Source organism: Ahaetulla prasina, chromosome 3 (assembly GCF_028640845.1).
Source record: "Ahaetulla prasina isolate Xishuangbanna chromosome 3, ASM2864084v1, whole genome shotgun sequence".
NCBI lineage: Eukaryota > Metazoa > Chordata > Lepidosauria > Squamata > Colubridae > Ahaetulla > Ahaetulla prasina.
The window spans coordinates 227,220,021-227,234,430 of record NC_080541.1 but is presented as its reverse complement, the minus strand read 5'-3'; the positions used below and the strand labels follow the sequence as shown (position 1 = coordinate 227,234,430).

Genomic DNA, 14,410 nt, shown 5'->3' with positions numbered 1-14,410 from the left:
TGAAGTAGTCTTTGACAGGAAGGACATTACAATAGATGATTCTGTGAGTTAAGCTTAGGTCTTGTCGAAGGCAACGGAGTTCCAAGCTTTCTAAGCCTAGGATTTCAAGTCTGGTGGGATAAGGAATTTTGTTGTTTTCAGAGGAATGGAGAACTCTTCTTGTAAAGTATTTCTGGACACGTTCAATTGTATTGATGTCAGAGATGTGGTGAGGGTTCCAAACAGGCAAGCTGCATTCGAGAATTGGTCTAGCAAATGTTTTATATGCTCTGGTTAGTAGTGTGGTGTTTTTGGAAAAGAAGCTACGCAAGAAGATATAGAGAGAGTGAGAGAGTGGAGAAGATGGGGGAGAGAGATACAGAGAGAGTGAGAGAGGGGGAAGATAGAGAGGGTGAGGGGGAGAGAGATAGAGGGGAAGAGAGGGGAAGATGGGGGAGAGAAAGATACAGAGAGAAAAGGGTTTTGTGGTTCCTGGTGTGTTTTTTTTTCCCTGTGGGAAACGGGTCCAAATGGCTCTTTGAGTGTTTAAGTTTGCAGACCCCTGACCCAGGAGGATACTGCCACAGTTGTTAAGTGTGAGGACTGGGATTTATTTTTTATTTTATTTTATTTATCAAACTTATATACCGCACCATCTCCCGTAGGACTCAGGATGTACGTCACTTCTTTCCAGTGGCACTGCAATTTTGAATGGCAGCTAAACAAACGGTCGTAAGTTAGAGGACTAACTGTATGGCCTTTTGCCCTCCTCTTCCTGAGCCTGTCAGTCTCCCGTCTTTGGTCTCAGACAACGAACAGCCGCTTCCAGTTAGCTCCTTAATGCTTCAATCAATACGGGATTGGTTCGATAATACCGACTTCCCGCAACAGAGACACAGTGTACTGTGTATAGACAAGAGTGTGTGTGTGTTGTGTACTCCAAGGCCTTGCCTTCCGCCAAGGAAATGGATTTTTTTTTAAAAAGTTCATGGCAGCTTTTGCAACAGTGAGGTGGGGCTCTTAACTCAGGAGGGAAAAATGTGGAACAGTTTTGCAATGAATTGCTCTGTAGCAAGAAGGGGGAAAAATGTCCCAGGGAAATTGTGGGAGCGACCGGCCACGTCTGAGGAACACAGAATCAATCGGTTTGGAAGGAATCTTGGAGGTCTTCTAGTCCAACCCTTTGATCTGATTAGGCAGGAGACCCTACATATACCATTCTTGCAAATGGATGTCCAGTCTCCTCTTTAAAATAAACCTCCCGTGATGGAGCACCCACAATTTCTGGAGGCAAGTGCAGGGCCTAAGGCGGGATTAGAACTCACAGCTTTCATGCCTAAAGTGGGACTAGAACTCACTTTCTCCTGGTGATTGGCCCAAAGTCACTCAACCGGCTTTCGTGCATAAGGTGGAACTAGAACTTACTGTCTCCTGGTGACTGGCCCAAAGTCACACAACCGGCTTTCATGCATAAGGTGGAACTAGAACTCACTGTCTCCTGGTGACTGGCCCAAAGTCACCCAACCAGCTTTCGTGCCTAAGATGGGACTGGAACCCACTTTCTCCTGGTTACTGGCCCAAAGTCACCCAACTGGCTTTCATGCCTAAGGAGGGACTAGAACTCACCGTCTCCTGGTGATTGGCTCAAAGTCACCCAACCGGCTTTCATGCCTAAGGAGGGACTAGAACTCACCGTCTCCTGGTGATTGGCCCAAAGTCACACAACCGGCTTTCATGCATAAGGTGGAACTAGAACTCACTGTCTCCTGGTTACCGGGCCAAAGCCACCCAACTGGCTTTCGTGCCTAAGATGGGACTAGAACTCACCGTCTCCTGGTGATTGGCCCAAAGTCACCCAACCGGCTTTCATGCATAAGGTGGAACTAGAACTCACTGTCTCCTGGTTACCGGCCCAAAGTCACCCAACTGGCTTTCGGGCCTAAGATGGGACTAGAACTCACCGTCTCCTGGTGATTGGCCCAAAGTCACCCAACCGGCTTTCATGCATAAGGTGGAACTAGAACTCACTGTCTCCTGGTTACCGGCCCAAAGTCACCCAACCAGCTTTCGTGTCTAAGATGGGACTAGAACTCACCGTCTCCTGGTGATTGGCCCAAAGTCACCCAACCGGCTTTCATGCATAAGGTGGAACTAGAACTCATCGTCTCTTGGTTACTGGCCCAAAGTCACCCAACCAGCTTTCGTGCCTAAGATGGGACTGGAACTCACTTTCTTCTGGTGATTGGCCCAAAGTCATCCAGCTGGCTTTCTAAGGTGGGACTAGAACTCACCTTCTCCTGATGATTGGCCGAAAGCCATCCAGTTGGGACTAAGGTAGGACTAGAACTCCCATCTCCTGATTTCGAAGCCAGCACCTTCGGAACCATACCAAACTCTCTCTCTCCCTTCATCTATGGTACCTTTCATAGGTTGCAAGAACAAACGAAACACACATTTCAAAAATCAGACATCGGATAGCTAGAAAGCAAGTGACCAAACTGTAAAATCTACTGATTTCATTGGTCAATAGTTAAACAGGGGTTCCTAGACAACATCCCACAAGTGGCCAATTTATGGGTTAAAGGACATCGTACACACTCTATTGCCGAGGGCAGAAATTCTCACATACCAAATAAATAAATAAATAAATAAAAATAGAGGCTTGGCTCAGAAGAACAAGAAAAACAATCTTTTCTGGAAGTTTTAAAAAGAGCCCTGGAATTGCCACGTTAAAAAAAATGCTAAGATGTGTTTGAAATGTTAGACTAGACTAAAATTCTTTATTGGCCAAGTGTGATTGGACACACAAGGAATGTGTCTTGGTCAGTGGTGGGATTCAAGTAATTTAACAACCGGTTCTCTGCCCTAATGATTTCTTCCAACAACCAGTTTGCCAAACTGTTCAGAAAGTTAACAACCGGTTCTCCCGAAGTAGTGCGAACTGGCTGAATCCCACCACTGGTCTTGGTGCGTATGTTAATTAGCACCAAATTAGAAAGACACCCACACAACACACATATACTGGGTTTCAGGGAATGAACTCAACATTTTACAATTAGTAAAGCAACCCATGGATGCTGGGAGCTGGGCAGCATTTTCTTCCTTCCTTCCTCCTGTGCCTCCCACCCTTCCTTCCTTCCTTCCTTCCTTCCTTCCTTCCTTCCTTCCTTCCTTCCTTCCTTCCTTCCTTCCTTCCTTCCTTTTCTTTCTTTCTTTCTCTCACTTTCCCTCCCTTTCTTCCTTCCTCCTTCTCTTCTTTCTACTCATTCTCTCTCCTTCCTTCACGAGAAAATAAAGAGAAGTATTATTTTTTCTTTCTTTTTTTCTCTTTCTTTTCTCTTTTTTTCTTTCTTCCTCTTTCTCTTTTCTTTCTCTTTTTTCTTCCTCCCTTTCTTCCTTCCTTTCTCTTCTTCTCATTCTCTCTCCTTCTTCCTTCACTTTCCTTCCTTCTCATTTTTTCTCTTTTTCTCACTTTTCCCACTCTTTAACATAACATAACATAACATAACATAACAACATAACATAACATAACATAACATAACATAACATAACATAACATAACATAACATAACATAACATAACATAACATAACATCATAACGTAACATAACATAACATAACATAACATAACATAACATAACATAACATAACATAACATAACATAACATAACAACAGAGTTGGAAGGGACCTTGGAGGCCTTCTAGTCCAACCCCCTGCCCAGGCAGGAAACCCTACACCATCTCAGTCAGTCTTTCTTTTTTCTCTTTCTTTTTCTTTCTTTCTTTCTTTCTACTTTTCTTCCTCCTTTCTTCCTCCTTTCTTCCTTCCTCCTTCTCTTCTTCTTCTTTCTCTTTTTTCTTTCTTTCTCTTTCTTTTTTTCCTCTTTTTCTTCCTCTCCTTTTCTTCCTCTCACTCTTCCTCTTCTTTCCCTCACTTGCTCTTTTTTTCCTTTCTCTCTCTTTTTCTTTCCTTCTCTTTCTTCTTCTTTCTCTTTTCTCTCTCTCTCTTTTTCTTCCTCTCTCTCTCTCTTTTTCTTCCTCTCTCTCTCTTTCTCACTTTCTTTCTCTCTTTCTCTCTCTCTTTCTCTCTCTCTCTCTGGTCATCGAAGTGACTTGGCAGTTTATCCCAACATATTAAAACGACATCAAGACCCCCTTCCTCCCCATTGCCCCTCTCCCCCCTCAGGATGGGCAACACGATCCGTTTTTCCCGCTGCGTCCTCCTGACTCAGCAAAAGCAGCCCGTGGAAACCCAACCCAGGAAAGGCGTTGCACACACGGGTGCGCGTGTGACTCACCAACGGCTCCTTCCACTCGGAAGGCGAGGAGGGGGAGAACAGCCGTTCCGCGTGTGCAGACCCCCCCCTTCCAACCTACCGGCTCCATCCGCTGCGCTCCGGGCTCGATCTGGGTGGGGGTCCCCGCATTCCCCGCATTGAAGCTGGGGAAACGCTCGGGAAGGGGGGGGGCTCATCAATCTCGACCCCCCCCATGTCACCTGGAATGGTACGCTCCGCCCAAACTTCCCAGGTGGTTTTAACACGCGCGTTGGGATCCTCCAAGAATGAGAGGAGCGGCGGCGTGGAGGAGGTGTTGGGAAAGGGCACCAAGCGGTGATCGCGGGCGGCAGCAGCGCCGCCGGGTCAGCATGGAAAGCGAAGGGAGCCGGAGCATCCATTCCGACAACGTCTCTGAGGTCCACGAAGTGCCCATGCGGGTCATCATCAGACCCATCCCGCCGGTGCTGGACGAAGGGAAAGTGGAAAGTCTCGTGAAGACCATCCAGGTAAGGGGGGTCGGGTCGGTTCCCACGACCCTGGGTCGGGGTCAGGACGCGTGACTCCGGGTTTCTCTCTTCCACGCTGGGGGTTAAATTGGATCGTCCGCTGCCGGGAAGCGCAAGTTAGCGGGCGAGGACGGCCACGGCAGGATGTTGGGCTTTGCAAAAGGGTTTATTTTTATTTTATTAAATTTTTATATATATAACGACTTAGATAAGGGAATAGAAGGGGAACTCATCAAATTTGCAGAAGATACCAAACTGGCAGGAACGGTCCAACTCCCAGATGATAGGCTCAAGATCCAGAGAGATCTTGACTGACTTGAACCCTGGGCCCTATCTGACCAAATGAAATTCAACCTATACAATTAAACGTGTCCAGAAATATTTTACAAGAAGAGTTCTCCATTCCTCTGAAAACAATAAAATACCTTATCCCACCAGACTTGAAATCCTAGGCTTAGAAAACTTGGAACTCAGTCGCCTTCGACAAGACCTAAGCTTAACTCACAGAATCATCTATTGTAATGTCCTTCCTGTTAAAGACTACTTCAGCTTTAATTGAAATAATACTAGAGCAACTAATAGATTTAAACTTAATGTCAACCGCTTTAATCTAGATTGCAGAAAATATGACTTCTGTAACAGAATCATCAGTGCTTGGAATACTTTACCTGACTCTGTGGTCTCTTCCCATAATCCCAAAAGCTTTAACCAAAAACTTTCTACTATTGACCTCACCCCATTCCTAAGAGGCCCATAAGGGGCGTGCATAAGCGCACAAACGTGCCTACCGTTCCTGTCCTATTGTCTTTTTTCTTTTCTTCTTCCTATATATATATATATATATATATATATATGCTTATACCTCCTATATTTACTCATATATGTGTTTATATACTATATAATCTTTTTGTATGATACCTACATATATTGTTGTGACAAAATAAATAAATAAATAAAATAAATAAACCTAGAGAAAAGGAAGGCAAGAAAAACCCAAAGTACACATATAGACTGGGTGAAACCAGGCTTAATAGAAGGAACTGTGAGAGGGATCTTGGAGTCTTACTGGTTAAATAGGAGCCAGCAGTGTGCAGCGGCAGCCAAAAAAGCCAATGCAATCCTAAATTGCATTAACGGAGGGATACAATCAAGATCAAGGGAGGTGCTAATACCACTCTATAAAGCCTTAGTAAGGCCACACCTAGAGTACTGCATCCAGTTTGGGATGTTGAGACTCTAGAAAAAGTGCAGAGAAGAGCAACCAAGATGATGAGGGGACTGGAGGCTTAAACATACGATGAACGGTTGCAGGAACTGGGCCTGGCTAGTCTAGTGAAGAGAAGGACCAGGGGAGACATGAGAGCATCTTCCAAGATTTGAGGGGCTGTCCCAGAGAGGAGGGTCAAACTATTTTCCAAAGCACCTGAAGGCCAGACAAGAAACAATGGATGGAAACTGATCAAGGAGAGATTCAACCTGGAAATAAGGAGGAATTTCCTGACAGGGAGAACAATCAACCAGTGGAACAGAAGTTGCCTTCGGAAGTTGTGGGAGCTTCATCACTGGAGGCTTTCAAGAAGAGACTGGACAGCCATTTGTCAGAAATACTATAGGGTCTCCTGTTTGGGCGGGGGGGGATTGGACTAGATGACCAACAAGGTCCCTTCCAACTCTGTTAATTTGTATCTGTATCTAAACTGTAGGATGTCAATTGGCACATTTGTTAATGCCATTGTAACTTTGAATGGTTGCTGAAGGAATGGTTGTTAATTCCAGCACTACTTTTATAGTACAATTCTGAGATTTCCCGGTGGCCTCCCATCCCAGGACTAGCCAGCTCTGACTTCTTTAACTTCTCAAAATCGGCTCAGACTGATGAGATGCTGCCCCCTAGTGGGCACCAAAGTAAGATAACCTTCCTAGTTGAGTTTGAATCCTTGAAGAATCAATGCAGGTGTTACTTACTACTTACTAACATTGTAAGTAACCTTGGCTGGGTTCACACAACCTACTTAAGCATAATAATTATGTTTATGTAAGCAGCTAGCTTTGGATTGTCAAGTTCTTGGTGATGATCAGATTCACGCAAGAGAGGAGGCTGGGATCTCCTCCTTGAGCAGGGGTTGGACTAGAAGACCTCCAAGGTCCCTTCCAGCTCTGTTATTTCTGTAATGTGTAGCCTCTGAGGATATATAGGGTGCCACCTTATTACTAATTGGTTCCCCAGGAGACTGGGAAGGCCTGTGTGGGAAACTCAGTTCTTCAAGGAGTGGAATCAATTCAGTTTATACAGTATATAGAGACAAGAGAGAGGGAAGGGAAGGGAAGGAAGGAAAAAGAAGAAAGAAAAAAGAGGAAGGAAGGAAAGAAAGAAAGAGAGAGAGAGAGAGAGAGAGAGAGAGAAAGCAGGAGAAAGAAAGAGAAAAAGAAAGAGGAAGGGAGGAAGGAAAGAAGAGAGAGAAGGAAAGAGAGAAAGAAAAAGAAAAGTAGAAAGAAAGAAGGAAAAAAGGAAAAAGAAGGAAAAAGGAAAGCAAGAGAAAAGAAAAAAGAAAGAAAAGGAAGGAAGGAAAGAAAGAAGAGAGAGAGATAAAGAGAAAGCAGGAAAGAAAGAGAAGAGGAAGGAAGGAAGGAAGAAAGAAAGGAAGGAAGAAAGAAAGAAAAGTAGAAAGAAAGAAGGAAAAAAAGAAGGAAAAAGGAAAGCAAGAGAAAAGAAAAAAGAAAGAAAAGGAAGGAAGGAAGGAAGGAAGGAAGGAAAGAAAGAAAGAAAGAAAGAAAGAAAGAAAGAAAGAAAGAAAGAAAGAAAGAAAGAAAGAAAGAAAGAAAAATCTTATTAGAACACTCCTAGGGATTTCCAATGGGAAATGTTTTTTTGGGGGGGTCTGGCATTCGCAAGCTAGCCCCCTCCTCTTGAGTTATGGAAAATGTTTTTCTCCCTGCTTATTTTTCCCTTTTCGGCTTCTAACGCAAAACCTGCGCAGGACATCACCTCAGCTGCATTCCCTGTTGTAATTTTTAAAATCAATTTTAATATTCTTTTCATATTTGACCTTGCCGCTATGACTTGACTCGGTGATCCGAGGAATACCTGCCAAGTTAGAAGGGGATTCCTTTTTTTTATTATTTATTTGCATTTATATCCCGCCCTTCTCCGAAGACTCAGGGCGGCTTACATTGTGTCAAGCAATAGTCTTCATCCATTTGTATATTATATACAAAGTCAACTTTTATTGCCCCCAACAATCTGGGTCCTCATTTTACCTACCTTATAAAGGATGGAAGGCTGAGTCAACCTTGGGCCTGGTGGGACTTGAACCTGCAATAATTGCAAGCAGCTGCTGTTAATTGAAGAGCACCCAGAGACTTCAGCTAGTTCAGAATGCGGCTGCGCGGGTGATAGAGGGAGCCCCACGTGGCTCCCATGTAACACCACTCCTGCGCAGACTGCACTGGCTACCTGTTGTTTTCCGGGTGCACTTCAAGGTATTGGTTACCACCTTTAAAGCGCTCCATGGCTTAGGACCGGGCTATCTACGGGACCGTCTACTGCCGGCCTCTATCTCCCATCGTCCGGTACGTTCCCACAGAGAGGGACTCCTCAGGGTGCCGTCAGCCAAACAGTGTCGACTGGCGGCCCCCAGGGGGAGGGCCTTCTCTGTGGGGGCTCCGACCCTGTGGAACGAACTTCCCCTCGGACTTCGACTACTACCTGACCTTAGGACCTTTCGCCGCGAACTTAAAACCTATTTATTTCGTATGGCTGGACTAGCTTGATTTTTATCTTTAGATTTTAATTGAATTCGATGGGTTTTTTAAATTTTTGTAATTTTATAGGGGTGTAAGTTATTTTAATACTTGGGCTAATTTAATCAGTTTTTTAAGGGTTGTTTTAACTATTGTGTATATTTGTATTTTACCTGCCTGTTCACCGCCCTGAGTCCTTCGGGAGAAGGGCGGTATACAAATTAAAATATTATTATTATTATTATTATTATTATTATTATTATTATTATTATTATTATTATTATTATTATTATTAATAACAGACTGTCTTAGCAGTCTGAGCCACTCAAGGACCCTTCAAGGATCCTTCATTCCTGTGATTTTTTTTTTAGAATAGAATAGAATAGAATAGAATAGAATAGAATAGAATAGAATAGAATAGAATTTTTATTGGCCAAGTGTGATTGGACACACAAGGAATTTGTCTTGGTGCATATGCTCTCAGTGTACATAAAAGAAAAGATACCTTCATCAAGAATCATAAGGTACAATACTTAATGAGAGTCAGAGGGTACAAATTTAACACTTAATGATACAACACTTAATGATAGTCATAGGCTACAAATAAGCAATCAGGAAACAATCAATATCAATATAAATCATAAGGATACCAGTTACGTTACAGTCATACAGTCGTAAGTGGGAGGAGATGGGTGATGGGAACGCTGAGAAGATTAATAGTAGTGCAGATTTAGTAAATAGTCTGACAGTGTTGATGGAATTATTTGTTTAGCAGAGTGATGGCCTTCGGGGAAAAACTGTTCTTGTGTCTAGTTGTTCTGGTGTGCAGGGCTCTATAGCCTCGTTTTGAGGGTAGGAGTTGAAACAGTTTATGTCCTGGATGTGAGGGATCTGCAAATATTTTCCCAGCCCTCTTTTTGACTCATGCAGCATACAGATTCTCAATGGAAGGCAGGTTGGTAGCCATTGTTTTTTCTGCAGTTCTAATGATCCTCTGAAGTCTGTGTCTTTCTTGTTGGGTTGCAGAACCAAATCAGACAGTTATTAGAGGTACAGATGACAGACTCAATAATTCCTCTGTAGAACTGGATCAGCAGCTCTTTGGGCAGTTTGAGCTTTCTGAGTTGGCGCAGAAAGAACATTCTTTGTTGGGCTTTTTTGATGACGTTTTTGATGTTAGCTGTTCATTTTAGGTCTTGAGATATGGTAGAACCTAGAAATTGGAAGATCTCATTCGGGCTAATCTTTTCTCTCTCTCTCCTTCTCTCTGTCTTTCCCTCCCTCCTTTCTTTCTTTCTTTCTTTTTTTAGGAGGAACCTGACCGGGTCCCCCCGATTGATGTCCTCTGGATCAAAGGCAGGGAAGGGGGGGGTTACTTCTACTCCTTCGGAGGCTGCCACCGTTATGCGGCCTATAAGCGCTTGAACAAGGAGACCATCCCCGCTAAGATCATCCGGTCGAACCTCAGCGACCTGCGGACTTACCTGGGCTCTTCTGTCCCCGACTTGCGATAGGTGGGGGCTTTCTCCTGCCTCCCCCACCTCCATTTCTAGAACATCCATGGACCTTCTGAATCTTGGCGATGACCTGGACACAAGGATCGGTCTTTGTCTCCTTTTGCCTGACCTTCAACCATGAGGACTAGCAGTCTGATTTTGTCCGTAGGGAGGCCCAGTTCAGGTGTTTCTCAACCACCTGAAGATGGGTATGGACTTCAACTGCCAGTCAATGCAGCTTGGTCACTTGAAGGGATCTGAACTTCAACTCCCAGAATCCCCCAGCCAGCCATTGTAAAATCCAGATGCCCTCCAGATGGCGGCAGAGCGATAAGGATGTTCTGTATAGCTTTGCTGTAACTCTTTGCCATGGCTGACTGAGGAATTCTGGGAATTGAAGTCCACCCATCTTCAAGTGGCCACAGCACAAGGCTGGCTAAGGAATTCTGGGAGTTGAAGTCCACCCATCTTCAAATGGCCACAGCACAAGGCTGGCTAAGGAATTCTGGGAGTTGAAGTCCACCCATTTTCTTTTTCTTTCCTTTTTTAAAATATATTTTTTATTTATAACACAACATAACAAACACATAACACATAACATACATTTCCTTTCCTTTTTACAAATGTTTTGTAGCGGTGATCTTCTAATATTTACATTTTCTCCCAATTCCCCTTATAATATTTATATCCTTCTCGTCCCATTATCCCTTATTACTCTACAAGTCCTATTTCTCATAATATTAAATTTATACATTTTATACACTATCTTACGTACATCTTGCGCTTATTGTTTCTCCCCTTTTATCACTATTCCTTTTTTCTAATCTCCAGCCATTTGTACCATTTATCCCATATTACATAATATTCTGTATCTTTCTTTCCTTTAATTTCTTTCGTTACTTTGTCCATCTCGGCACAATCTAAGATTTTCTTTATCAGTTCGTCCTCTTTTGGTGTATATCCTTTTTTCCATTTTTTTTTTCACCCAAGTCCATCCATTTTCAAAAGTGGGTAAAGTTTTTTTTTTAATTTCATTTTGTCACAACAGGATACACAAACATCAACATAAGAAAATCAACACATTATAAAAGAAAAATATATATATAAGCAAAAGTATGCAACAACCATGTTAAATTTGTTATAATGAAAGGGAACAATAGGACAGGAACGGTAGGCACATTTGGGCAACACTAGCCCAGCCTGTAAGAGCCCAGAACAATGAATGTCTGTTTAATGCTTGGTTGTGAACAATGGGCTAAGCTACGATTTGGTGTTTTTTTTAAGAAAAGTTTTTTATTTTATAGACAAACATACATTTAAAATATCAGCAATTCCTTCCGTGTGATGTCTCGGTGTTTTCTTCCTGGCTCCATCATTTTATTGTTTCTTCTTCCTTCACTTCAGTTTAAACTATTACCATTATTACCTTTGATGTATTTTTTTCCCCTTTTTCTTTTATGTACACTGGGAGCATATGCACCAAAACAAATTCCTTGTGTGTCCAATCACACTTGGCCAATAAAAAAAAATTCTATTCTATTCTATTTTTCCACAAATACATTATTATCATTTTCTTACATAATTATCCATTGCTTATCTGTCCCTTTCTTCTAACCAATGGTAAAATTTATCCCATATCTTAAAATATTCTGAATCCTCTCTTTCTTTAATCATCAAAGTTAAATCTGTTCATTTCTGCCCAATTTGGTATTGTGTCTCACAAGTAAATAGTTTTTACTTTTTTAATATAAAATATATATGCTACCCATCTCGTATCCAACGACTCTTATCTAGTATTCCTTGTGCGATCATGCTGGCTGGGGAAGATGGGAGCTGTAATCCTACCTGGTCAGAAAAGCCACAGAATCATCTATTGTAATGTCCTTCCTGTCAAAGACTACTTCAGCTTTAATTGCAATAATACTAGAGCAACTAATAGATTTAAACTTAATGTCAACCGCTTTAATCTAGATTGCAGAAAATTTGACTTCTGTAACAGAATCATCAGTGCTTGGAATACTTTACCTGACTCTGTGGTCTCTTCTCATAATCCTAAAAGCTTTAACCAAAAACTTTCTACTATTGACCTCACCCCATTCCTAAGAGGACCATAAGGGGCCTGCATAAGCGCACAAACGTGCCTACCGTTCCTGTCCTATTGTTTTTCTTTTCTTCTTCCTATATATATATATGCTTATACCTCCTATATTTACTCCTATATGTTTATATACTATATAATCTTTTGTATGATTCCTACATATATTGTTGTGACAAAATAAAATAAATAAATAAAAATAAATATATATTTATATGTATTTTAACTGCCTGTGAACTGCCCTGAGTCCTTAGGGAGATAGGGCGGTATATAAATTTGAAAAATAAAAATAAAAAAATAAATAAATAAATAAATAAAAGGTTGGGAGAACTACAAAAAAATGAATGGAGACTGAACAGGACAGTGCACTACCCAACCACTGCCACCAGAGGGCATCAAAGAGATAGAGAGCATCCTTAACTCACTCTGCTGCCATCTAGAGGACACGTGTATTTGACAAGGCATGATTTAGTAGATCTTGGTCAACTCCCATGATGCTGATGGGGGACCGGACCTACATCACAGGCTTCCTTCCCTAAAGAAAATGGGAGAGTCACCCAAGGAAATCTGGGATTTAAATCTATCAAAGTCAAGGACGAAAGTTTGCAAGGAAGAGTTAGGATATAGGTAGTCCTCGACGTACGGCCACAACTGAGCCAAGCTTTCTGTTGCTAAGCAAGACAGTTATTAAATACATTTTTTTGGTCCCATTTTATAAGGTTTCTTGCCACAGTCGTTAAGCAAGTCACACGGTCGGTAAATGAATCTGGTTTCCCCACTTGACTTTGCTCATCTGAAGGTTGCCAAAAAGGGGATCACATGACCTCGGGGTCACTACGACCGTCATAAATATGAGTCCGTTGCCAAGCATCGAAATTTGGATCCCGGTCATAAGTGTGAAAAATGATTATCAGTCACTTTTTTTTCCAATGCTATTGTAGCTTTCAGTGGTCACTAAGTGAACTGTTGTACATCGAGGACTATCTGCAATGGCATGAAAAATTCAGAGGCGGAAGGATTAGGGGGTTTTCAGCACATGGATCCCCCCCACCCGCCATAATATATAGTTAGTCCTCAACTTACGACTAGTTGCTTGGCAAATGTTCAAAGTTATGACGGACCTCCCTGGGGCGACTTACAACCTGGATCCAAACTTCCAACAGCCCCACATACCGGTAGTCCTCAACTTACAACAGTTCACTTAGTGACCGTCCGAAGTTACAACGGAACTGAGGAGAGTGATTTATGACCGTTTTTTCACACTTAACGGCCGTTGCAGCATTCCCCAGGGTCACGTGATTTACATTCAGATGCTTGTCAGCCGACTCACGTTTACGACGGTCTCCGGGTTCCTGGGTCCCGGGATCCCCTTTTGCAACCTTCTGACGAGCAAAATCAATGGGGGAAAAGCCGGATTCACTTAACGACCGTCTGTACTAATTTATCAACCACGGCGATTCGCTTAACAACCCTGGCGAGAAAGGTCGTAAAATGGGCCAAAAGCTCACTCGGCAAATTTGCAGCATAAAAGTTGGTGCTCAGTCGGGGGTCGTAAGTCGAAGACTCCGGACCCTTGGCATCATTAAAATCGGTTTTTTTAGCGTCCTGCAGGCACATGACCGTATTTGAGGCGCGTTTCTCCAAAAATTGACTTTTCTTTCCAGATTTTGGGGGGTTTTTTGGGGGGGGGGCAAATCCAGTATGGAGAACTTAATGGTTTGCTTACCGACGGTGTGGCATTCACTTCACCATCAGAAAGCCAAAAAAAAAAAAAAAAAGTTGCAAAACCGGGTCAGTTAAATGAGAGAGAAGATCCAGGGTTCGAGGGAGAAGATGGAGTTTGTTTGTTTTTTTTAATTTGCATTTATATCCCACCCTTCTCCGAAGACTCAGGGCGGCTTACATTATGTAAGGCAATAGTCTCATTCTATTTGTATATTTATATACAAAGTCAATTTTATTGCCCCCCCAACAATCTGGGTCTTCATTTTACCTACCTTATAAAGGATGGAAGGCTGAGTCAACCTTGGGCCTGGTGGGAATCGAGCCTGCAGTAATTGCAGGCAGCTGCTGTTAATAACAGACTGCATTAGCAGTCTGAGCCACCAGAGGCCACAGAGTTGTGGGTTAGGCCAGGCTGCCTCGCCTGGATTTCACTTTGAAACCCACCCACCCCACCAAACTGCATGTTGAAGGCTTCCATTTCTAGAAAAGTGGGGTGCGAGGTGGGGGGGGGGAGCAGGAGCGACAGAAATGCCTTTCTGCCCAAAAAGATCCAGCAGGGGGCGCTCTTTTCCCGCTGAGACAGAAAATT

At 42.8% G+C, this 14,410-nt stretch overlaps 1 protein-coding gene across 1 annotated transcript; it reads left to right on the top strand.

Annotated features, from left to right (window-relative positions):
• The first annotated feature begins 4,287 nt into the window (after positions 1 to 4,287).
• On the top strand, positions 4,288 to 12,304 carry SRXN1 (sulfiredoxin 1). The gene is made up of 2 exons (XM_058177215.1): positions 4,288 to 4,764; positions 9,816 to 12,304. The coding sequence occupies exons 1-2, from the start codon at positions 4,543 to 4,545 to the stop codon at positions 10,017 to 10,019; spliced, it is 426 nt and encodes a 141-aa protein (XP_058033198.1). The 5' UTR covers positions 4,288 to 4,542; the 3' UTR covers positions 10,020 to 12,304.
• Positions 12,305 to 14,410: the final 2,106 nt, after the last annotated feature.

Coding starts and splice junctions, on each gene's coding strand:
- SRXN1 (XM_058177215.1), top strand. CDS start 4,543: ATGAGAGGAGCGGCGGCGTGGAGGAGGTGTTGGGAAAGGGCACCAAGC. Junction 4,765..9,815: donor GTCTCGTGAAGACCATCCAG/GTAAGGGGGGTC, acceptor TTCTTTTTTTAG/GAGGAACCTGACCGGGTCCC.